This window comes from Gymnoscopelus microlampas, assembly GCF_963454915.1.
Source record: "Gymnoscopelus microlampas genome assembly, chromosome: 10".
Lineage (NCBI taxonomy): Eukaryota > Metazoa > Chordata > Actinopteri > Myctophiformes > Myctophidae > Gymnoscopelus > Gymnoscopelus microlampas.
The window spans coordinates 16243292-16267346 of record NC_139947.1 but is presented as its reverse complement, the minus strand read 5'-3'; the positions used below and the strand labels follow the sequence as shown (position 1 = coordinate 16267346).

The 24055-nt window shown below is 40.5% G+C and overlaps 2 protein-coding genes across 7 annotated transcripts in view; one reads left to right on the top strand and one right to left on the bottom strand.

Annotated features, from left to right (window-relative positions):
* Positions 1–2865: 2865 nt before the first annotated feature.
* Positions 2866–7630, bottom strand: LOC311053916 (DNA-(apurinic or apyrimidinic site) endonuclease 2-like). The gene is made up of 7 exons (XM_084069716.1): positions 7398–7630; positions 6699–6782; positions 6124–6304; positions 5790–5933; positions 5628–5697; positions 4704–5106; positions 2866–4345 (listed from the first exon to the last, which is right to left on the bottom strand). The coding sequence occupies exons 1-7, from the start codon at positions 7510–7512 to the stop codon at positions 3642–3644; spliced, it is 1701 nt and encodes a 566-aa protein (XP_083925842.1). The 5' UTR covers positions 7513–7630; the 3' UTR covers positions 2866–3641.
* Positions 7631–9800: 2170 nt separating this feature from the next.
* LOC311053901 (protein bicaudal D homolog 2) overlaps positions 9801–24055 on the top strand; it is a 30122-nt gene continuing 15867 nt past the window's right edge. For 3 of the 6 annotated variants that reach the window (XM_084069685.1, XM_084069681.1, XM_084069686.1), the window contains exons 1-4: positions 9801–9972; positions 12932–13296; positions 19315–19527; positions 19909–20061. In XM_084069685.1, the coding sequence (XP_083925811.1) occupies positions 13027–13296; positions 19315–19527; positions 19909–20061 (636 nt within the window). In that variant the 5' untranslated portion in view covers positions 9801–9972; positions 12932–13026. Of the gene's footprint in view, positions 9977–12931; positions 13297–19314; positions 19528–19908; positions 20062–24055 lie in introns of all 6 variants that reach the window. The other 3 variants (XM_084069682.1, XM_084069684.1, XM_084069683.1) reach the window with 3 other exon arrangements.

Below are 24055 nucleotides of genomic sequence, written 5' to 3'. Positions count from 1 at the left end.
TGGCAGAGGGGAGTGGCTTCACTGGGGGTCAGCTCAGGTGGGCTTTGTTTACAAGCAGTGGTTCTCAACCTTTTTCATGTCAAGGGCCAACAAATTGATACATATTAGGCTGCGGAACGCCCATTTGAAAAGATTTTGTGCCATGGACCGCCATTAGAGACCTTTTTTTTGGTTATATTAATAATAAGTGTCTACACTCTAGATTATAATTTCCAAAAATGACAAAACATTTCCAAAAATAGCTCACAATGCATTGCAATGCGTTGTGTTGTGATGTCGTAGATCGGCTATTTTTGAACATTTTTGAATAGGGCTCAAGTGGTTAAACCTACTGTACGATCTGAATGGTCATTCCCATACATTAATTCTCTAAATTCCATTTGCGAAAATAAACTGTTCCTCGTTTTGCTGGGGACCCCGTGGGAACCCCCCCTCAAGGACCACGAGGGTCCCCAGAGACCACTTTGAGAACCACTTACAGCACTGGTAGTGGTAGATGCTTGTGAAAGTAATGTTTATGTCCTGCTGGGCTGGAAGTCCCTGTCCCATGTTAATTAGCTTATAGGAGATCAGTTCTTTTTAAAGGTGGCTTGTCGTTGTCGCATGTGATTCTGCTGCATTTAGCATGCTAACACGTTATCATGTGCCTCCACGCTAATCAGGCACGTCTAGCAAAGAACAAGCTCTATTAACCACAGCATTCTGTCAATTAAGAAAATCCTAAAACTTTGTCCACACAGTGCCTTAATGCACCGGTGTCCCCCAGGGGTCTATGCTAGGTCACCTACTTTTTTCCTTCTTCGCTGAAAATAGTCGATCTACAAGCTCACGATCGACCATTTTTGCAGAATGTTCGCCCCCCCAGAATAGTGACCCTAAAGTTTCATGTGGTTAACTCATATAATAAAGTACCCTATGAGGACTTATAATAGTGTAGTAAGTATATAGTAATAGTATAGTGTTTCATATGCTAAATATTAGGGCGCAGGATACATTTTATACACTGAAAGAAATACTGTAAATTAGGTTCAACTAATCATTTCATAAAAATTGGATTAGTTTTAGTTGGTTTGAACTGCTGCCTGTAACCCACAAATAATGCAAACATGTTGGCTAAAAATAACCCAGGATAAAAACACAACAAAAGTATTTTTTTCCATTGTGGTCCACAGAACTGACTTGACTCACTAGAAAGGCCAACAATCTGTTTTGTCGATAAAGTTTAACTAAAAGATAGGGGTTGTCTGTGCACACACCCAAGCAACACCCACATTGTCTTTATCTCATAAGAACACAAACTCTTGTGTGGGATTTCATTCACACTTTCAGGCTCTGCTGGTTTGGGGAGAAAAAAATGAAATTTTAGAAAACCGCTACAATGAACTTGTGAACTTGTAGATCTGCTATTTTTGCACAACACTGCTGTACGATGAAGTATATCATTATTAATCAGACTAATTGATTTAGATAATCATAAAAGATGTAAATACATTTTGTGTCAATTCGTCGTTTTAAAACAATGTGCTTTTCGATTATTCTGAAAAAGTAGAAAATAATCTGTAGCTGGCTCTACTATGCTGTTAAAAAGTGTGCCAATGATCACATGTCTGAAATCATTCTTCAGTACATTTTCATCGGTGTTCAGACAACCTGGAATGTTATTCTCAATTTCCTTCCATATAAAATAAAAGGTTTAACACCACAAGAAAAAACACAATACTGAATGTAATAGCAGTGAACTTACCGACCTCATGACATTGTATTCAAACAAAGTGGTTTGGAAAACCCAACATCTTCTTGGCTTTTGCTATAATTACACATCTTCATTTCACAAAATGGACACGTTTGGAAATGAAAACATGGGAACTGTAACCGAAATGACTCATATAAAAAAGGTTATGACAAGGATGTCCTCCTTAGGGATGTAAATAGAGATATTTACTGTAAGACTAAGAACATATTCCATGGACTATATTATTAGTCGTACAGTAAATATCAGTAGCCCCGTTTTGATGTTTAACTCTCAAACACACACATGAATGGACAAGCTTGTCTCATGGTCCACATGATGAAACTAGACAGGAAGATATTTGTGGTACTCACGTCTTGAGACAGAGATGTCTTCAGTACACAGAAGTGCCCAGGGTACACAGTGTGTCTAAACTGCACTACCAAAGCCTGTTTTATTTAGAGGGTCATGTAACTGTGGTGAAAGAAGTAGAGAAACTAGAATGGAGAAATTAAGTCTGGGTTTGAGGAAGGGGGGGGGGGGGGGGGTATTTGCGCGGGGTTTAGAAATGTATCCTGTCATGTCACAATCTTAAGCCACTCCCTTTCCCCCCAAGAGGCAGAGAAGGCCTAGTGTGGAGCTGCTCTGTTAGTTAGTTTATGAAAGAATCTTATTGTAAATATAGAGTCAGAATGTTTCCACGTGAGGCACTACTAGAGCAGGATACCCTGGAGTTAAAATGTCTACAGACTATAAATAGACCCAGGGTTGGATCAGTTGTTGGAGGGAGGGGGATGGGAGGGATTATCCACGCCTCTGCTTTTGATACCCCCCCTGTGGTCATTCATTTTTATAGCTGGTGGGGATATGTTTTATCCCTGGCTTGGTCAGACTGAATTAAATACATGCATTTCCTTTTGGGAAAATGTAGCCTCTCTGACGATTTACTTTTGAGAATATCACAATTGACTGATTTAATGAAACAAATTGTTGTTGTTTTGCTACCCCTGGCACCCCTATTTTGGGCAGACTTTCAAAATGTTTCAATTTTGTTTCAACATTTTATTTCAAAATTTGTTTTTGTTTTTGCCTTTTACAAATCAAACTATCCATAGAACTTACAATGCACTGTAAGCCTGGAATAAACACAGTCTAACATGTATTACAGTCCGTCTCTCGAGTCTCCTGGCATCCTGAACTCTTCCTACGTGCTGCTTATATTGTACGGTAGTAACAAAGTGGGTCATTTCCACCACACTGGTCTGTTGGATGTGGGTTATTTGGGGTTACTTTCTGTCATCATCTCTATACCCTCTATACTACTGCCATCTAGTGGACACTCGTCATATACAGTTTACAGTTATATCATTAATCATTAATAAAAGCTCAAATATATCATCAATCATTAATAAAAGCTCAAACAACAATGATAAACAGGCTATTATAAAAGGCAAAAAGTGATTTTAACAGGAACCTAGGCTACTACAAGACCTCTTGACATACGTCATACAGTAATTAAGATTATATATGTATCAAAGCCAAATCTTGAGGCCTTATAATATTTTTGGAAATGTTTTGCACACCTTGAACAGTTATGCTGACTTCCATTCACTAAAGGAAGGAGGAAATTATTATTGTCATACGTTTCTTGTGACACCTTTACCAAAACCAATAAGAGCGCTTGTTAAGCAGTCTGATTAAAGTACTATTGAGGTCATTATTTTCATCATAATTATCAACTTCTGGTCATATTTCTTACTTAGGGCAATGATAATAAGTAAAATTTTACGCCAAAACATTATATTCTTTATTCTGAGGCTAAAAACACATTATATAAATGTTAAGAAAATGTGAATGAGGTTTAGCTGGGAGTTTTCCCAAAGTCCATGAAATATGTAGGTAGAAAACATGATCATTTCCCCTTGTCGACCCACGCGAAAAAGTTACAGCGAGCCTCGGGATTAGAGGCGTGGCCCTGAGGACGGGCGCACACGAAGAATTGCCTGCCCCTGTTAGGCCCCTCCTTCTTTACAGTGTGGAGGACGCAGGGTTCCCCATGAACCTTACAGGGGAGCGGCTGGGGGGGTCCGCGAAGCACCGACTTCCAAAACGTTAACGACGTCCCCTTCTTGGGACCGGCGCCGGTGGACACAGAGGTCAAACTCTCTGCATTTTTCTTGTTTTTTTCGTCACTCTCCATATCTGTGGTGCTGTCGGGTGACAAATCCGTGTCATCACGGGCAGGCTCGGAGAGGTCGACGTCCTCGTCCGTGATTGAGGGGACGTTTGGTTTAGCGTGCGCTGTTGGGAAGTGCTGTGACGGGGTCACTCGATCCGTGACGGCCGCGTTGGTGGGCTTGGGTTTAAAGAAGGCCAGCAGGTTGCCCTGTGGCTTTGAGGGAGGTTTCGCCGTTTTGCTTTTCTTCCCCTTCGTGGCGGCAGACTCCACCGTTAACGTCCTTTTCTTTCCATTAGAGCTCCCCGCTGCTCCGAGCGGTTTCACGTTCTCTCTCCTCTCCTCCGTCTCTTGTGATCCAGGTAGCGGTTGAATGGCCTCGGTTTTAGCTGTTTGTTGGTCCACCTTCACCAGGAAGCGGGAGAGCTTCTGTTGCTTTCCTGCACACCAGGGATGGAAATAAGAACCAAAATAGTTAAGAGAATCGGAAACAACAACATCGTATGTAGGCGTGCAACAGTTAATCAAAGGATCCAAATTGATTAAATTAATTGATTATAATAGATTAATTTTAATAAAATAATTGATTTCCAAGAATAGCAAATCTACAAGCTCACAATGTGTCGCGATGCTATCTTCTACAACATAATGGTCAAAACATTAGTAATCGGTGGTCTAAGACTCTCCAGAGTCGGGATCGGTATGGGACCCAAAAATCGGTCATTGGTCGGGCTCTAAATCAGACCAATAGCTCAATCATTAATGGCATTGGAAAATCATATCAATTCCCAACCCTACCTGCAAACTCTGGCAGGTGTCGAGTGCAGAGTGGAGGGGTCTTAGAGCTGGGCAGAAGCGTGCAGCTGAGCTCCCCCCAGACAGGACAGTGGTCTGAGCCCTCCATCTCCGGCATGATGTCTGCCGTCACAAACTGCTCCGTGGCCAGCGTGCAGTCGGCGAAAATGTAGTCGATGCGAGTTCCGTAGTTGGTCTGCCGCGCTCCAGTGAGCGTGTTCCAGCATGTGAACGCGTGGGAGCGAGTCGGGTGGAAATGACGAAAGGTGTCCACAAATTTCCCACCGTGGCCCGAATCTGATGAAATCTCCCCCGACTCTTCATCCTCCTCACTTATGTTTTGTTGACAGTCGTCGTGTAAAAAGCCACTCAGCCACTTTCTCCCAGGATTCTCCTCAAAATCACCCTGGGTTATGGCACAAAGAAAGTGGGCAAAAGTATGATTATAAATCATAATCAACATATGTGTCACATGTAAAACAGTGGGTGAAATTATTCTATGTGCAAGCTCTCAAACAAAAGAATAGAGAAGAAATTAACAAAGAACAAGTCAAATTACAGGAAGGCACAGTCAAATAAAATACACAATTCCAAGATTCCTGTTTTAAAATAGCATTGGATAAATACAGAAGGCAGAACTGATTCATGTGGAGGTGGGAAATATATCCATCAGATAGAAGCTCTGTCTGTGTCTGTGTGTGTGTGTGTGTGTGTGTGTGTGTGTGTGTGTGTGTGTGTGTGTGTGTGTGTGTGTGTGTGTGTGTGTGTGTGTGTGTGTGTGTGTGTGTGTGTGCGTGCGCGCGCGCGTGCGCGTGCGTGCGTCTGTCATGTTCTGTCTTGACAGATTTGGGACACCCAAAGTAAGTATATAAAAAGTAGAAGGAAATATCCTCACACTGTATAAGAATACCCTAATTCTTCACTTACATTGTCACTGGGGTCACAGTGGTCTATCGGTCGGTGAGATGTGTTCACGTCTCCTAAAACAATCACATGGCTGAAACAAAGAAACAAAATATTATTATTAAATACTATTAAATACTATCTCCAGCTCAAATGTCAGTTCAGTTCTGGTAGGTAGAATCTCACCTTCCAGACTTAAGTAAAGCTTCAGCACGACATTGAAGCAACTTGTAGAAACGCAATTTGAACTGTTTTCGCTCTGGCTTTTCGGGGTCGGCTCGTGGACAGTACACATTAACTACAGTAAGAGTTTGCGTTTGGTTTTGACACCTGTGGAAGAAACAAAAAGGGACACACATTAAGATAAATGCTCTCTATATCAGGGCTCCACAAATCTTTTCAGTTCAACAGCATCCTAATTCTATCTTCAAAGTAGACCGTTTTCCTTGCACATGGTTTTGTGCTGAGTAATAACAGCTGTCTTACATGGTTTTGTGCTGAGTAATAACAGCTGTCTTACATGGTTTTGTGCTGAGTAATGACGGCTCGTCCTTCGTTGTCCAAGAGCAGCAGCTCCTCGGTGGAGAACTCATGATGGTCACCATAGCAACCGACAGAACCTTCGTGGTTGGTCAACAAGCCGGTGAGGCCCTCTTCAGCAGCGAAGGGCGTGGCGCCGTCCCTGCAGTAAGTAGCTACACCTGTGTGTGTGTGTGTGTGATGGGAAAGGACAAGTGTCCACTGTGACTGAACTAGATACATGACAGGGTTACAATGTTATGTTACAATGTAGTACAATAATTCTAATAATAATAAACTTTATTTATATAGCACCTTTCTTGATGTTACAAAGTGCTTGTACAGATACAAAGAAATGCATTAAAATAAATCAGATCTCATCAAATCTTACTAATGTCAACTGTTAATAGCAGTAAGCTATCATCTTGAATTTGACCATTTTGATAGTCTTATCATAACACTTTTAACACTGCAATATAACATTTAAGGTTGTGACTCTTTTCAAGGTAATAACATATCAGGCTTATGTTAGGCTATAGGCCTAGTGTTACTATTATATATGTTACTGTTAGGAACCTGAATAGCCGCTGCGTCCACGACTGAAGCTGAAATAGGAGCTGTATCCATCAACAATGGCACATCTCTCATCCAGTAGGTCTCCTGTTGTGTGTGACAGGACATTTGCAGTTCATGTAGGCCTAGTTAAACACACTTTAAACAGAATTAAACATTGATATTGCTGTTTCTAGAGTTCATGTTAGGCACGTTTAAAACAGTAACAGGAAGAGTGGGCACCTCAATGTAAAATTAGCTATTTCCCAAATGTTAAAAAGTAAAATATTTGGAAAATGATATTTCAGTAATGTAAAGTATACATGATTAGAACATGTTTGAACATTCGCCAATTGAGGTCTAACATATCTATAATTGCTACAAATGGCTACAAAACCTGTCTATCCAATCATTTTGGGCATAAACAAGAAGTTGAAGGATACATTTAGGTCTGATAATGATGTATCGTGTATGTTCACATCATGTATACTTTACATTACTTAAGACCATTTTTCAAATATATATATATTTTTTTACATTTTGGACAAAATAGCCAGCTTTATTAGTTAGATCAAGGTGCCCACTCTTCCTTGGTGCCCACTCTTCTTGTATCATTTAAAACAGTATTAAACATCTATGTGTTGTTGTTGTTGTTATTGGAGCTCAAGTTTATACACTTTCTAAACAGAATGAAACATGATTCAATGTTTTGCTGTCACTCACTTGTCACCTTGGTCTCTTGTAAACAGACAATGTCTGCATCCAGTGAATCCAGAGCTCTTTTAATTCCCCCTTTAAACGTCCTGATGCCGTTTATGTTCCAGGTAACGACCTTCATTGTGCACCTTAATTATCAATGCAATCGATTTATTAATGCAATTACTTATTGTTGCATTGACTGCAGGAGTAATTAAAAAAGCTCTGCAGAGGCAAAACGCGCAACGTGCCAGCACGGAAGTAAAACGGAAGTTGTTAAGGATTCAAGCGGAAGTCTATCATAATATAATCCTCAGCTGTTTTGCTATTTCACTCATTCGTCTGTAAAGCCTGGATTGTTTTCATGTGGAAACCAGTGGTGGAAAAAGTACTCATATTTTTTACTTAAGTAAAAGTGTCAATACTGCAATGTAGAAATACAAGTAAAAGTCCAGTACTTGAGTAAAACTAAAAGTACAAAGTATTGGTATCAAAATGTACTTAAAGTACCAAAAGTAGAAAGTACTCATTATGCAGAATGTCCGATTTCACAAGTTTTCAAATGTATAAAATGTATACAAAATCTTTTGAAATTGGCAGATCTTGTGAGCTTAGATCGGTCATTTCAAATGGCTGAAATATGGTTAATGTATGTTTTGCAATAACAATCAAAATCTACAAAGTAACTAGTACTTTTCAAATAATTGTAGTGGAGTAAAAGTATAATATTTGCCTCTCTGAGATGTAGTGGAGAGGTAAAAGTAGCCTACAGACAATTGGAAATACTCCAGTAAAGTAAAAAATACCTCAAAATTGTACTTAAGTACAGTACTTGAGTACATACTTAATTACTTAACTTATTACTTAATTACTTCACTGGTGACACCGAAAACAAACAAATAGAATAGTCAATTCGAGGGAAAAGACTAGATGGTTTTCTGATGAGCTTGCACAGTCTGGCCGCTAGAGGGAGTAGTGTCCATGCCGCTTTCGGCGCGCTTTTGACCAGTGGCTTAGTGATGGGCATTTCGTCTCTGTTCTGGGAGGCGGATTCTTTGACTCAGCTGTGTCGACTCAAAATGTGTGGGATATTTAACCCTTGATTGATATTTGTACAGTGTACACATACCACAGTCTACAAGTACTACAACATTGTATTTATGAAAAGATAATAGGCAACATCATCACCAAAAAAACTTAAACCATGGCAATGCACCCATGCAAACAGCTGTTCTATTCTTGCATGACTGCCTCAATTTCTTCAGGCCTACACTAGGCCATGATGCATCCACACATAACTGAGACCATTCAGAAAGAATATTGTATAGTCAACAATTAACTTATAAGCAGCACAAGATTTAACAGCCAATGACAGTGAGTGACCTATTTTCATTGCTTTGAACTGATTTTCCACAGATTTAATATTAACCTTCTCAGCCATTTGTGAGCAACATTTAGACCTAGATATTTTGGCCCCACGTCCATTAGCTGTTCATTTTCAATGCAACACAAGTATTATGATTTAAGTACAGCAGGTATTATGAACAATAACAAAAACGTAATAATATTATTATGAACTTGTGTGAAGCAGTGAGTAAGGCCACAAGAAGTGGCCCGTATCTTCACAAGTGCAATGTCTCACTTTAAAACAGTATGTTCACTTATCTCCCGATCTAAACCATTATCAAACTTGGGCTTTGTAGGCCTATGTATCAGATTAATACAGGGAAAGAGCTTTCTATGGGTATAATAATAGGTGGAGATAGGAATGTTTGCTCTGCCTCTATTTTGGTCGCCGTGGTAGTGTGTATACTTGTTTTGTCTCTTTTTTACTCATTGGGACCATAATATACCAAATGAACACCATGTTAATCGAGGAAGACTTGAAACTGATTGAGAACATAATTAACTCATTCAGTTTTACTGAGGTAGGGACCGTAGGGTAGTACATCAAGCCTCGATCTCCAGGCTTTATACTGTACATCAGTGGTTCTCAACCAGTGGTCCGGGGACCACCAGTGGTCCTTAAGGGGGTTCCAGGGGGTCCCCAGCCAAATTAATAGTTAGGAACCAAATTGACCCTTATGTGTCTGTAACTCTGAGAGTGTACAAATGGAACCAAATACTATTGATGATGATACAGTGTAGATTGGGACCCCCAAGAAATCAAAATGGTCGAGTCCCTGGCATATCTTTTCAAATGAGGGTCCGTGGGCTAATATGTGTCAATTTGGGGGTCCTTGACGCGAAAAGGGTTGAAAACCACTGTTGTACATCAAGTGACTGAAGTAGGGTCATTTCCACACTTGCAAACGCCCCCTGCTGGACATGAGACAGATTTCATGATTAAGTCACTTCCGCATTTACCCCCTCTTGGAATGAATGCAAAGGGCCAGCTCGTTGTTGAACAGCACATCACCACCACCACCACCATCACGGACTGACTGGCTCTCATCAAGGGAAAGAGAGAGAAACGAGAGAAGCGAGGAGGAGGAGGGAGGTAACAGAAAGAGACGGGATCATTTCTCTGCGTAACATTACCGGACCATACCCGGCCCCGCTGCTGCTTGCTGCCTGTCACCGCAAACATCATCACATCCTGGTGAGTGAGTAGCTTACATTTGGACTAAATAATAATAATAATAATAACGTTTAGTTCGTATTTAAAAAAAAGGAAAATAACTGGTATCCGGGCGGTGCGGTAGGTAGGTAGGCAACGTCTCTGGGTAAAGTAACGTTACAGGGGGGGAGGGAGTAGATAAGTAGAAATAAGGAAATTTAACGTTATTGAATTAAGTATGAGACAGCGAGCTAAGCTAATGTTAGCTTTCATAGCGTAAGCGTACCGGTGTGTGGGGTGTTTTGTGCTATAACGTTGTGTGTCGGGACAGAACGGGCCGAACTGAACGCCCCATCTATCATGTGTTGTCCGGTTAATGCCATAGTAATGCTAGCAATGCTGCTGCTGTGTGTTGGATATGGAGCCCCGCGTCGCCCTGGCGAGCGGCCCCTCCCTCCGGCTAAATGACAGCCGGAAAATAGCAGATCTACAAGCACACAACGCGTTGCGGACGCAACGCGTTGTGTGCTTGTAGATCTGCTATTTTCCGGCGTGCGATGAAGTAATGAATCCGGGGCGTCCCAGGTGCTGGTTAATCAAGCGTACCCTATCTATGCCCGGGTTATAGCCCTTAGTGCGGCGGTGTCGCCTGCTGCCCCATAAAAGAACGGATATACCGTTAGATATTTTTTTAATTTAGTTTCCATTTAAAATAATTAACTTAACTGGGTAATTCAGGTGGTAAAAGTGGTCATTTAATTTAAACGTGGTTGGTTTAGAATTGCATCATTCGAGTCATTCAATGATGCTGATTTGTATTGCGATATTTATAATTATTCTACATACTTTTTTTTAAATTGTGTGATTTTATTATGTTTTGATCCTCCACCCTTTAGCAGCAGTTCATTGACAGTTTAATGTTAACCAAAGGGCTGGATATAGAGGCTAACACAGCTAATTAATTAGCTCACTACAGGCTAGCTGCCAGCTATCATCATGGATGATATGGACACACTAATGGTGTTTAATGGTTACAGGCAGCATTAATCGAGCTCAGAGTTAACCGCTTAAACCAGGGGTCTTCAACAGGGGTCCCGGGTCCGGGACCCCTAGGGGGTCCTCAGAGTTACTACAGGGGGTCCGCCAAATCTTTGTGTGATATGATTTTTTATTTTATTTTTTTACCATAACCACTTCAACCCTAGCATCCCTTTTCTGAGGAGAACTTTAGCCAAAAAATTGGCAAAAACGTTGCCAAAAATAGCAGATCTACAAGCTCACAACGCCTCGCTGTGAGCTTGTAGATCTGCTATTTTTGGCAAAGAGGTATAGGTGTAGAGGGAAAAAAGAGCAGACCACGTAAACAAAAAGAAGTATAATCTAAAACACAATTTTATACAATATAGAGGGGGTCCCTGCTTCATCTCTTTCTCAGCTAGGGGGTCCTTGGCCTGAAAACGTTGAAGATCCCTGGCTTAAACCATATGGGTAGGAGTCCTTCAGGGCTCAATACTAGTGTATTTTGTGTTGTTGCAAGCCAGGGGCCTGGGGGGGAAAAAGCCTTAAATTGTAGGTTGTGGTATCAAATGTCCTGGCAGTTTAAAATGTAGTGTTTTTAAGTCCCTAAATTCAGGTTCACAGTCGCAATACATAGTCTCATACATAGTCTCGATGCACTTTTCGCTGAAAACAGCTGATCTACAAGCTCACATAAGCTCATATATATATTGTGTGTTCACCACCTATTTTCGTCAAATGTTCACCATGCTCAGATCAGGATTTAGTTTATTAGAAAAGTAATAACACAAGTTATAACCAAATCGAGGATTTGACGCAATAAAGTCCAGGACTTATTTCCGTTGTGGCCCTCTTACACAAAACAAATACATGTCGCAACAAGAATGACAGTCGTGTACAATAAATAAACCTTTTTTTAAAATATATATTTATGTGTACTTTGTTTATGTCATGTCTGTAAAACCATCGTTGTAAATGTTCCTTTTATACACACAGGACGCCATTGAAAAAGAGACCCTGGTCTCAATGGCTTCCCTGAAATAAAGATTTTTAGATCAATCAGTAAAACAAATATTTCAAGACAAGAAACGTTAGAATGCTAGGGTTCATGTGTTTCATAGCGCCCACTGCTCCTAATAGTTAGGATGGGTAGATAGATGCAGAAGACAGATTTCACTCTGTGCAAGTGTACAGCGACAAATACCCTGAAACAAGTTACAACTAAACAAACATCTAAGCATTTTTGGAAATGTACACCTATAATGACATGCCCAAAACAGGGACGCCAGTGTTGTTGATGTGGTCAAAAAACAAAGTCTAGTCTTGTATGGGCTGGTCTTGATGCTTAACCCATTAAAACCGGGGAAAGCATCTGTGTCATTTTAGATTTTAACCACTTAAACCATTATTTTATACTGCATAATCGTTTCCATGTTGAAAAATGTTCACATTTCTAATTTAAACCCCCCCAGAAATAGCAGATCTACAACCTTACACTGTGTCACAAAGTGACGCGGTGTAAGCTTGTAGATGTAAGCTTGTAGATCAGCTATTTCTGCTATTTTTACAATGTATACAATTATTAAATATGTCAATAATGTATTTGTATATATTTAAGTTATTTGTCATATCTGCCCTGTGCGTTTTTTTATTACGAAGCCTAGCAGGCAAACTGAAATTGAATTTGTATTCACATGTTCCAATGTTCAATGCCAAAAACACAATTAAATCGTTAATCGCAATTATTTGTATGACAATTATAATCATCAACTTAAATTTGTAATCGTGACAACCATATTCAAAAATAGCAGATATACAAGCTCGTAGATTTTGAAAAATTGTGCAAATCTGTGCAAATCTTTGTTTGAATATATACATATGTTTTTTAAAGAGGACATTTTTAACTCAAGTCTTTGCTTCCTCAGGTCTTTAATGAGTTCAACTAGATTATATTTCATAACACTGAGCTTTGTGTTTGGCACAGCGTAGCGTGATGCAGTGTGAGGATTAAAACAAAAAGGAGGCAGGCGTCACCGTGGAGCTTTTGTGCTGGACTACGACAGAGGCCAGACGTGGAGGATGCTGGAGGCCGAGGCAGACCCCGCGGGCACCGAGGAGGAGGAGGAGGCTGAGGAGGAGGAGGGGGACGACGCTCTGATGGGGAGCGGGGACCTGAAGACCGAGGTGTTGCGGCTGACCCTGGAGCTCCAGGAGGCCACGGAGGAGAAGCTCCAAGCCGCCCGCTACGGCCTGGTGGTGTTGGAGGAGAGCGCCGCCCTCAAGACCAAACACAGCCAGCTGGAGGAGGAACATGAGACCCTCAAACATGAGCTCCAACAGATCAAAGAGGTAGGATACCCCCCCTCCCCCACCTTTCATTCCAAGGAAGGAAACTAGGAATTGTAGTAGGCCATGGGCCCCTACAACTCAAAGTGTACACATTCAACCAAAGGGTTTGGTTCGTAGTCCCAACTATCAATCAATTAGTAGGGGACCCCCTGAAATCCCCCCAAGGACCCACTTTGAGAACCACTGCTATAGATAACTCACACAGGGATGTCTGATCATCAGCAGTATTCATATTTAATGCACTTTTCTCGTTTTACAATTAGATTTGTCCTGTTAAGACACTTGTTCTGTTTGTTTACACACAGTATTACTATCTTTACCATTTCTGCTCTTGTTTTACGGCATGGTGCCTTACTGTATTGAATGGATGTTACCCAAATTTCTGTGTGTCTGTCCTCTGTCCCCCCCCCCCCCCCCCCACACACACTGTTTTTATGGCATGACACAGAAGGGGTCAACTGTTCCCTGTATGGAGTTGCACAGGAAGCCACACCATTATTAGACCCAAGGACGGATTAGCCAGTGTGGGCCAGTGGGCCAGTGTGGCTGGGGCCCTAGGGGCCCTTGACTCTCAGGGGCCCTTGGGGGGGAACTGGGCTGAGAGGCCGTCAACAATTTACTAAAATGAAATGTATAGGTTAATCATATATCAATTATGTGGGTGCCTCCTCAATATTTACAGCAGTGGTTATTATTATTACTGGCAAATACATGCACATACTGTACTTTCATCATTTTTATTGAAGGATTGTCACAGCCCACAGGATAAGGATAAACAGTGATGAAAAGAAACCCTTCTAGTTTTCTGAAAGAAAGCAAACAAACGCACAAGACAAACACAAACCCTCCCACCCAACCCTCTCCCAAAAAAAGTACATGAAACGGTACAATGAAGAGGGACAAAAGGGGGAAAAAAGACAAAAATGGTAAAACTAAAACACCAGCCAAAAGAGTATCAGAGTAGAAGACATGACAGCATAATATGTGATACGCTTGTTGGTCCAATATTTTGTACATGAAGAAAAGCCATAGAGAATGCTTAACCCACACTGTTCTCAAGCACTTGAGGGGCCACCTCGAGCACGGGCTCCGCCACAGGAGACCGACCACCTATCCAACAGAGGCTGCCATATTTTCAGGAAGACGTGACCTTTATTGTTGATTGCATACCGAATTCTCTCCATGTGTAGCACATTGCCCAAGCACATACTGTACTTTAGGTTACAGAATGTAAATCCTGTATGATAAAATGTCTGCTTTCTTGACCCACACTGTATGCCTTAAAACCCGAGCAGTGTGTTTGCGTGCTGTGCCCACACGTTCTGCCCGTTGTGGGTAGCGCGCAGGCGGGGAGGCCTTAAAAGATGACTGCACAGGCCAGGGGTTAATCTGTCTTGTTATAAATAATTAGCTTGTTTCTCTTCACGTCAAACAGTTGGTCTTGTAAATCATGTGGTTTGTATGAACCAAACATGATTTTTCTAGAACAGAAGTAACTGTAGCGATAGTGATGATGTTTATGAGTGATATAAAGAGGTTTTTATTATATGATCTATGGTTGTGTAATACATATTAATCTAGCATGAATATGTGTCAGTCTCTCACTGTCTGTTTATCATTGACTACTCTGTCTATCTACGTATACCTTTGCTTGTATATGTGGGGGGTTTAACAAGAGACAATGTTTTGTACTATGGAGTATAAATCACACGTTAAGTAACGGCCGATCTACACTAGAGAATTTTCGCACACGCGCGCATATACGCACACACACGTTTAGATCCAGTCCTGTTTTAAAGCCTGCATATGCGGGACTTGCGTATCCGTGCGCCTGGTGTAGCCGGTATCATTGATATCAATTGGATATAAACAAACGCGCTGTACGTGCCACGCATACGCTCTCTTTGAAAAGTCTGGTGTAGATGCAGAGTCATGCAAAGAGCCTGCTTTTGGACCATAATGCTGGGACTAGTATTTTGCAACTATCTTGTGTGTGGAGTGGGCAATGATAGTCAATTGGTTATGACAGTAGTGTGTATACAATTCATATTCATTTTCATCTTTCATCTTCTAGCATCAGGACAAACAAAATAGATGAAAAAAAACTGTCCAGATTGCATTCTAAAACCAGTGATTTTAATTGCCGTCATTGAATGCCCACAGGATGGTGAAACAATGAGCTGAATTATTTTACCATGTGTGGTTCTTCCAGTAGACTCTGACAAAAATTCTTATTCAGTGGCTTTACAGAGGCTCTGATTCAGCGAGGTTTTATGATTTCAGATAGACGGCTCTGATTTCGGTCTCGAGTTTCTTATGAATCTTGACTCGTGACCCTTACATCACCACCAGTTAATTCGTAAACGTGTTAAGGAGTCAGTGAGATGAGTCAGGTCTGGGTTTGAAATGTCATACGATAATGAATCCAGTGTTTTGTGTTCAGCAGCAGTCAAACAGGCTCACACAAGTCTATTAGTCAGCAGTACGTCCAGTGTTTCAGGCCCGCTGAAATACATTTCCGTTTGACTAAGCTGTTGTTCGTTGGTGGATAAAACATTACTGGGCAAAAAACACGAAGACTGGAGATAGACTAAATACTTTTTTTGATTTGGGCCGTTGGTTTTTGACTTGAGAAATCTCATCTAATCCCTTGGTTAGGTAGAGATAAAGGTAGAACTTTATTGATTTGGAAATTCAGTTTCATCTTAACTAGGCTGATGGTCATGAATGCACCGGAGGAGACCAGTTTGGGGTTAAGTGTCTTCATGGATTAAAGTTCTCAGTCGCCACGACTGATTTGAGTCATTTGGATTCCATAGAAGGCAGCATGTGTTCTATGGAAGCATGTTGCGCTGCAAAAACAGTCCATCTACAAGCTCTCAATGCGTAGCGCATTGAGAGCCTGGGGTGAACCGGTGACCTTCTGATTACCAGGCAGCCTCTCTACCCATCAGCTACAGCCGCCCAGACGGGGGCCGTATAATGATCATTATTGTTGAAGGAAATTGGCACGGAATTTTAGTTTTGAAACATGATCTAGTACTCTAAGTGGTATACGGGTCACTGAAGCTGTGGGTGGAATATAATTTCCTTGGGATGGGGGGGGGGGGGGAGTAGCCTGTATTCTTCTGGTCTAATAGGTCTATCATACCTCGTCAGCATTTTTGGCTCAATTTAGATGTGACACAGTGTGTAGATGGACAGGAAATTAAACTGGGAAAGTTGTGATTATGTGATAGACACATTAGCCAGCCATACGTCAACGGGTCGCAAATACATGATCGCACAAATCCATTGATTTTCAACAAATTCTACCTCATAGATCACGTCACAGATTATGACTATGTTTTATTCTCGGCACAGACTTGTTAATGATGATGGACATCTACTGATTAGACTTTACTAGACCTAAACACTATTAGTATCGTAAAAAAATAAATCACATTCCTTTAATGTCTTTGAAAATCTGTATAGTTAAACTTCCATTTTTCATGTGCTTATAAACATTGCTCATCAAGACATATGCCAACATGTCCATCGGCATTGGTCCGGTCTTAAAGCAAAGGTAGCACAATATTTAATGTCTTGTAGCAGCAGGTATTATTAAACTGATTGATCAGGGAATTATCACATTAGATCCTAATCATGGGGACAGATATGAGGTAAAACGAAACAAGAAAACAACAATTTACTACGTCCCTAGTTTGGGACTCTGGGCTTGTCGTTAGGCAAATATTTGCCAAAAATAGCCGAACCACAAGCTCAAGAAAATCTGCTAATTTTAGCATATAGGAGAAAAAAGAGGTTTAGACCCCTGGGGGACCTTGGTCTATGAAGTATATAGGGTTTAAGTGGTTTAGAGTCCTGCTTATGTGGAAATACACATTGAGTTATGAACAGTTGCCAGAATTGGAGTGAAATTGGCAGATTCCAACGTTATAAAACCAAATGCTGAGCAAAGCTGTTTACGTTAGAAGAGAATTAGTGGTAAAAGACTTTCAGCTATTTCACTTAATCTACCAGGAAGCTCATTTCTTGCCGGTTCAGCAGCCTGCCGAGTCCCAAGCACACACAGATATATATATATATAACAAAGCACAGAGCAGTTACATGTGTAGTAAATCGGCGTAATTAATTATATAACCGCAATATGGTGTTCAGCTGAGTGCATTTAATGTCCTGTTCATTTCACTGAGCTTCTTATAAGGTTCTATTTGTAGCAGTAGTTACTGATGCATGTTGATAATAACGGCAGCGTTGCGGAAATATTGAAGACAGCGAATAAGTGCATATTACACAGTAAATCATCAGTGTTAATTTAACTACAAGAGTCTACACATGGACCTTTACCTGGTCCATTTGCTTCCGGGTAAATAAACACTCAGGATTTTACAGTGTAGTATATCTAGGTTATTGTTGTTTTTTGCAGTGTGCTAACAACAACAACTGACCGCCTGACTGCATACATACACAGACACACTCGGTCTCAGCCAAATCTAATTTATACAAACTCAATTTGTGTGAATTTTATTTGACGTTTGCTATTAAATAGCAAACAATGTCAAATAAAACTGGAGAGAAAATGTCTCTTTGAGTTTTCACATGTGAATTGTGAATGGGAAGTTGGGCGGGAGGGGGGGCACATGTCTGCTTTCTCATTATTAATTACAATGGGAGTGGAGTATGATTAGTTGGGAAGGCAAGTTTATTCGTATAGCACATTTCAGCAACTACATTAAACATTAAGAGTGCAAAAAAACACATTCAAAATACATTAAAAAAAATAAAAATAAAATAAGAATAGGTTAAAATAACACAGACAAATTCAATTACAGAAGAAATGATAAAAGAATCTCAAAATGCAGTGGCAAAGGGGTCTTTAGCTTTGATTGAAAAGAACTGAGAGTTAGCAGACCTGCAGTTTTCTGGGAGTTTGTTCCAGATACGTGATGCATAAAAAGTGAACACTGCTTGATTCTGGGGACAGAAAGCAGACCTGTTCCAGATGACCTGTAATGACCTTAAATGTTGCTATGCTTCAATTCCAAGGCATTCTGTTCAGCAAATGTAAGGCCGACTTGACTGATCGATTGGTTGGTTGATATAGATCCATTATGGAACTTTGTCCGTGTCATATTGTGGCATCAGATCATATTATGCAACAAGACATGTACAATAATCACATACATCACATGACTTCACAACAGAGCACAAACTGATGGCATCAAATAACGATGTGGTTTCCCTCTGTGGATCTCTGACGTCATACTGATGACACCAGTCTTGTCCAAAAATGGAGTTGTGGTGGATCTGAGATTATGGTTTCACAAAATGTGAAAAATATTCACGCACATAAAATAATATTCACAAAATCGGACAAATATCCACACACAAGAATATTCACATCATGTGAAAAATATTCAGGGATTTACTTCCTTGGCCTACTGGCAGTGCCAGTGTGCACAAAATAATTGGTGCTGATCGGTCTAGTAGATTATGACAGACAGACCTTTTTCTAGGCGACTTGTGTCCCATGAGCCATGCCGTAACAAGACCAGCAAGAATGCTGGTTAATCAGGTTCCAGCTCATACTTGTCAAGGTCAAATCCTGTATACGTATGATCCTATACTGTATATCGTTGTTGTCGGGCAGAAACCTTGTATCTTCAACTTTTGTTTTTCCACAAAGGTAGCGAATAGAGCTGCAATTTTCACGATTTAATTGAAAGTTGTTAAGTGTGTCTTGTGGATTTTATAAATATTCACCCAATGAAAAGTACAAGGGTTTGTGACTAAATAATAACAACATTGGATCCATTTGGAACACAGGTTCATTTTTACATTTCCTGAAAAGGAACGGTTTTGGACATACAAGGTTTCTGCACGACAGCGACAATACATTTCCTTATGCTTATGTCTAAATTACTTTAAAATGAGCATGAACATCTTAAATGTCATTGCTTCTAGGCAGAATAGTAGTTTGAGTGATTCTGATTCTTCTGTCCGGTGTGTCCGTAGGCGTTCTCAGACACGCTGAGCAGTCAGAAGCGTGCGGCCGCAGATGGAGAGTGCCGCGAGGAGAATCTGCTGCAGGAGACCGCCTCCAAGGAGGCTGCCATGGCAACACGCTTGGAGGAAGTGCAGGCGGACCTAAAACAGTCCCGCCTCTCTATGGGAAACGCCCATGCAGAGATCGAGAGACTCGGGTCGGTCTCCTCCCAGTTGAAGAAGGTACAGTGGACCGGCGCTGCTATAATCCTCAGCGTTCAGTCATTATTACTCAGAGAGTGTACAAACAGTTTGTACACTCTCTTGAGTCTCTGAGTTACATTTGTACACTCCGAGTTACTGAGGATGTTATTGTGTATCTACATACATACTTCATAAGGCCTGCCCCTTACATAATGGGAGCTGAATCAATGATTTCACATAATTTTTATTAGCACTCTTTTTTTCCCTTTTTTTTGGTCCATCATTGTTAATCAACACAGTGCGGCCTGATAGCCAATAATTATGGTGGGTCGCAGAACATCGTTTGAGATGGTTTTAATATCTGGTGTACTAAGCTTGGGGACAAAGGCTATAGCAGCTTGAAATATTGATGTTCCACAGGAGTGCGAGTGTCTGGAGGCAGAGAAGGGCCATCTGAGAGACGAGATGAAGGAGTTTAAGGTCCGAGAGCTCCGTCAGCTGCAGGACAACGGTGAGCTGGAGGAGGAGAACACCTCACTGCAGAAACAGGTGTCTGTCCTCAAGGAGAACCAGGTCAGTGAAACCCTCAGTCTCCATCTTAAAAACACATCTGACAACACAGTAAAAATCCTCATTGTTAATGTAACTCATAGTGTTAAAATGGAACCAAATGGACCCCGTAAGGGCCCATTTGGTTCACTACTATGAGTTGTGTACATTAACACTAAGGATTTACTGTGAATAGAGCCTAAATACTGCATTCTTGCTCTTGCTCTGACTTCCCAATGTTTATGTATAGGAATGCCCTCATCGCCCTATAAATACAATTGTTTTTGGAGACGTGAAGTAATAAGAGAAACTATGCGTTTAACTTTTTTTGCATTAATTATTTTGTTGAGAAATAGACACCCAACCTCAATTTGTTAATACTTTTCTGGGTGATTGCGTTGATCAATAAGAACTGGGCATAAAACTTGTTCAAAACCTAAATGATTTTAAAGACCCGCTACTTTCCTATTTTACTGTTTTTAAAATGTAATAAAAAAAGTGCCTCCGTACACAGTCCTGAGTGGCTTGATAAATAAGGTGACGCCGTTCAAGCAGCTGGCACTGTTGAGCTGAGTTGTTTTCTTTCTCACTAACAGACAGGAGGAAGAAGAATGTGTGTGTGTGTGTGTGTGAGAATCTTGTGTTTTTGTGAGGGGGGGAGGGGGGGGTACTTGTGAATGCTGATGAGCTTCACTTACTGGCTGTCTGTGTGTTGTCCCTGAGTTTTATTCTGAACATTGGGTAATTTAAGGGCCTGTTTTTGTTGAATTTATGAATTACTTTATTTAAATTACTTGGGCTGTGGCAGTGTGTTAAAAGGTACTGTAAGGGATATGTTTTTGTTTAAAGTTAAAGTTCTATGTTCAGTAACATAAGTCTTTTCCGTCTCTCCAGCTCTTTAGTAAACAGAAAATGTTCAATTCAGGATACCAATTTTATCCAATCAGGAAAGACAAAGATCATTTATCAGCTCCAATGTTATAGTGTTCCAATTTTGTCTGCTCATTTCTTCGTCTCATGATCATCGCTTCCAATTTCACTATTTTATCCTGTATTCTCTCTCCTGATTGGATGAAATTGGTATCCTGACCTGAACATTTATTCAGAAAATCCATGTTTATTATCCAGTCGGACCATAGAAAAGACATCCATCAGCTTTAGCCTGCGAGTGTGAGTAAATCTATGTTTGTGTCAGCCTGAAAAATATGACCTTTCCTTGGAGGGTGAGAGCAAGCTTTGTTTGTACCCAATACCATGTGTCTGTGCAGTAACCCAACGACAGCGTAAACTGTTTACAACGGAACAAGCAGTTCCAGCACATATTTTCCAAAGTATGTGTTCCGCCACTTTCATGCTGTTTGCCACATTATGAGCAGCAGTGTTGTTTGTTTGAAGCTGAAGTACATTTACGCTTTGCAAATGTACATGAATATCGAACGGTTTCCCTTTCCCTGTAGATATAGCTTAACCACGAAAATAGGCAATCTATAAACTCACAATGCGTTACAATCCGACATATGCTAGGTTTGATGTTTACCTGGTGTCCTAGTTTCTACGTTCTCTACTTGTGACTATTTATTTGCTGACTAGGGTTCACATGTACTCTGATTTTGCACCTGTAAATTGCTCTGCATAAGAGTGTCTGCTAAATGCCTTAATTGTATCCGTAGTTTCAAATTAAAAGCACTCCAGTGTATCATTGCCAACACTTATCCCCACTGGCACATGTATCTGGGTCAGACTTTACTAGACTTTACTAGGTCAGACTTTATCCATCCATGATGCTGTGTATATCCATAAATGCCAGTCTTTATTTCTAATGGTAACTAATGGGACAAAATCCCAACTATTAGTTTATAGATTGTCTTCACCGAACCAAGCAATCTAATAAATTGAAGAATACTTCAACTTTAATCTTTCCTACTGTATAACCGACTTGAACTTCAGCAAGACATTTCAAAGATAATACTTATTTTTATTTTTTATTATTTATCAGATAATTATTATGAAATGCTGCCTAAGAGATAATTCTCTAATACAATATAGTCAGTGACATGGAAGTAATTTATAATTAAATGCGTAGAACATGAAACATTAATCCTAAAGCTGTTTTCTTTGTTTGTTTTGACCTGGTGTTCATAGACATCAAGCTTTATGAAGATGAAACACAACTTTTCTGTGTACCACAGACTGTGTTGTCTGTTGTACTGGCATCTGATTAATGTTGTATACGTCAGTATTTTTATTCAGTCAACTCGTGGAAAGTTGATATGGGGTGTCGAACCTTCCCTGTTAACTTGATAGCCTTTGCCAGTCTCCTTGAGTACCTGAATCGTGTGACTAATCAACAGCAAGGTAGTTGATTTACATAAAAAGGATTTCTGCTAAGAGAGAGACAGATAATCTACCCACAAACGATTGAAAATTAGCAACACTGGACCGGTGCCCTTGGGGAACCAGCCTACTTGTGTGCCACAAATACATGCCCACCCATTTGTGCAATACTTCTTCACCTGATCTAGTCGTTGTACATGTTGTCTGACATGTTGGAGTTTCAGGCTTATCTCACATTTTCTCACACGCTGCCACTTACATTGGCGAAGCGGTAGAAATGTTCACGCAAAGCTCAGCCAGTCAGTGAGGCCGATGGGTCGGGTTAGCCAATCAGGGAACGGGAAGCCGGTGCCTACACCCCCCCCCCCCCCCCCCCCCCCCCCCCAACCACACGGACACAGTGCGCCCGCCGTCCTTTTGGTTCTAAGAAACAGTTGGTCCAATTGATTTAACACTCGGCACTGTTTGATGTTGACATGCCATGTTTGATGTTCGTTGGGTAGTGCCCGAGTTATTCCCGGGACAGTCAAACACACACACATACACAGGTTTGGTGAATTAATGGATTGATAGATGGTCACACTTATGGTTACACCAGTTTTGTATAATCTGGCCCAAATCTCCAAATTCTGCACACTTCCATGTTATGTCAGCCGTTTCGTTTCTATGACCCGATTCCGTTTTCCGCATCGCGGAATGATGCCAATAGTATTATTGGCGTCTAAATGGCAGTGGGACGGAACACGTTTGTACAACAGAGTGTGATTTAAAGGTTTGAGGCCTTGGCACAGTTCTGGTGATTAAAGTACGTTTGGAAGCAGTGTGAGTGCAGTCAGCATTGATAGACTGGATGTGCTGTAGCACTGTGGCTCCATAAAATTTACTATGTAGGCATTTATCAGATGCGTTTATCCGTAGCAACTTACAAGTGTGTGAAATTAGTAAATGACATGAACCCTAGGCAACAAACGACAATGTAAATGGTCACATACTGTAAGTAGAGTGCAAAGAGAACAATTTTGTGCGAACACTTTAGTGCTTCAAAGAAACTAGGATGCCAGGTAAACAAATATTATAATTTAGACCCAACTCCTTTGGGGTATTTTTGTCTCTGTACATTTGTCAAATTGTCAATATGTGAAATTTTGGCAAATGTTTTTACCCATCCTATCTATCAGGATTAGTGGACATTATTAACCCATTCAAACCGGGAACGCAGCTGTGTAACCACTTTATCCATATTTTATACTTTGGCTATTCAAAGATTTTGTGCAAATCTTTGAATATATTTTTAACATTTGTAACTCAAATCGTAATGCTTCTGGGGATTCTACGAAGGTCTTCTAAATCCTAGCAGTTTAAAAAAAAACAAAAAAACATATGTTGCTATATCAGTGGTGCTCAAACTTTTTCATGTCAAGGACCTCCCAAAAGTATATGTATTTGGCCACGGACCCCCATTTGAAAATATTTAGTTCCAGGGACCCCCCACCAGCAGTAAAGATTTGAGTTACAAATGTTGGATTTAAAAAAAAAAATATATATATATATATATATATATATATATATTCAAAGATTTTCACGAATTTTCACGATCTTAAAAGAAATAGCAGATCTACAAGCTCATAGCAGTGCCGCGCTATGAGCTTGTATATCTGCTATTTTTGAATAGCTCAAAGAAATC

Coding starts and splice junctions, on each gene's coding strand:
- LOC311053916 (XM_084069716.1), bottom strand. CDS start 7,512: ATGAAGGTCGTTACCTGGAACATAAACGGCATCAGGACGTTTAAAGGG. Junction 5,698..5,789: donor GCTTTACTTAAGTCTGGAAG/GTGAGATTCTAC, acceptor TCTTTGTTTCAG/CCATGTGATTGTTTTAGGAG. Junction 5,107..5,627: donor ACTGTGACCCCAGTGACAAT/GTAAGTGAAGAA, acceptor GCCATAACCCAG/GGTGATTTTGAGGAGAATCC.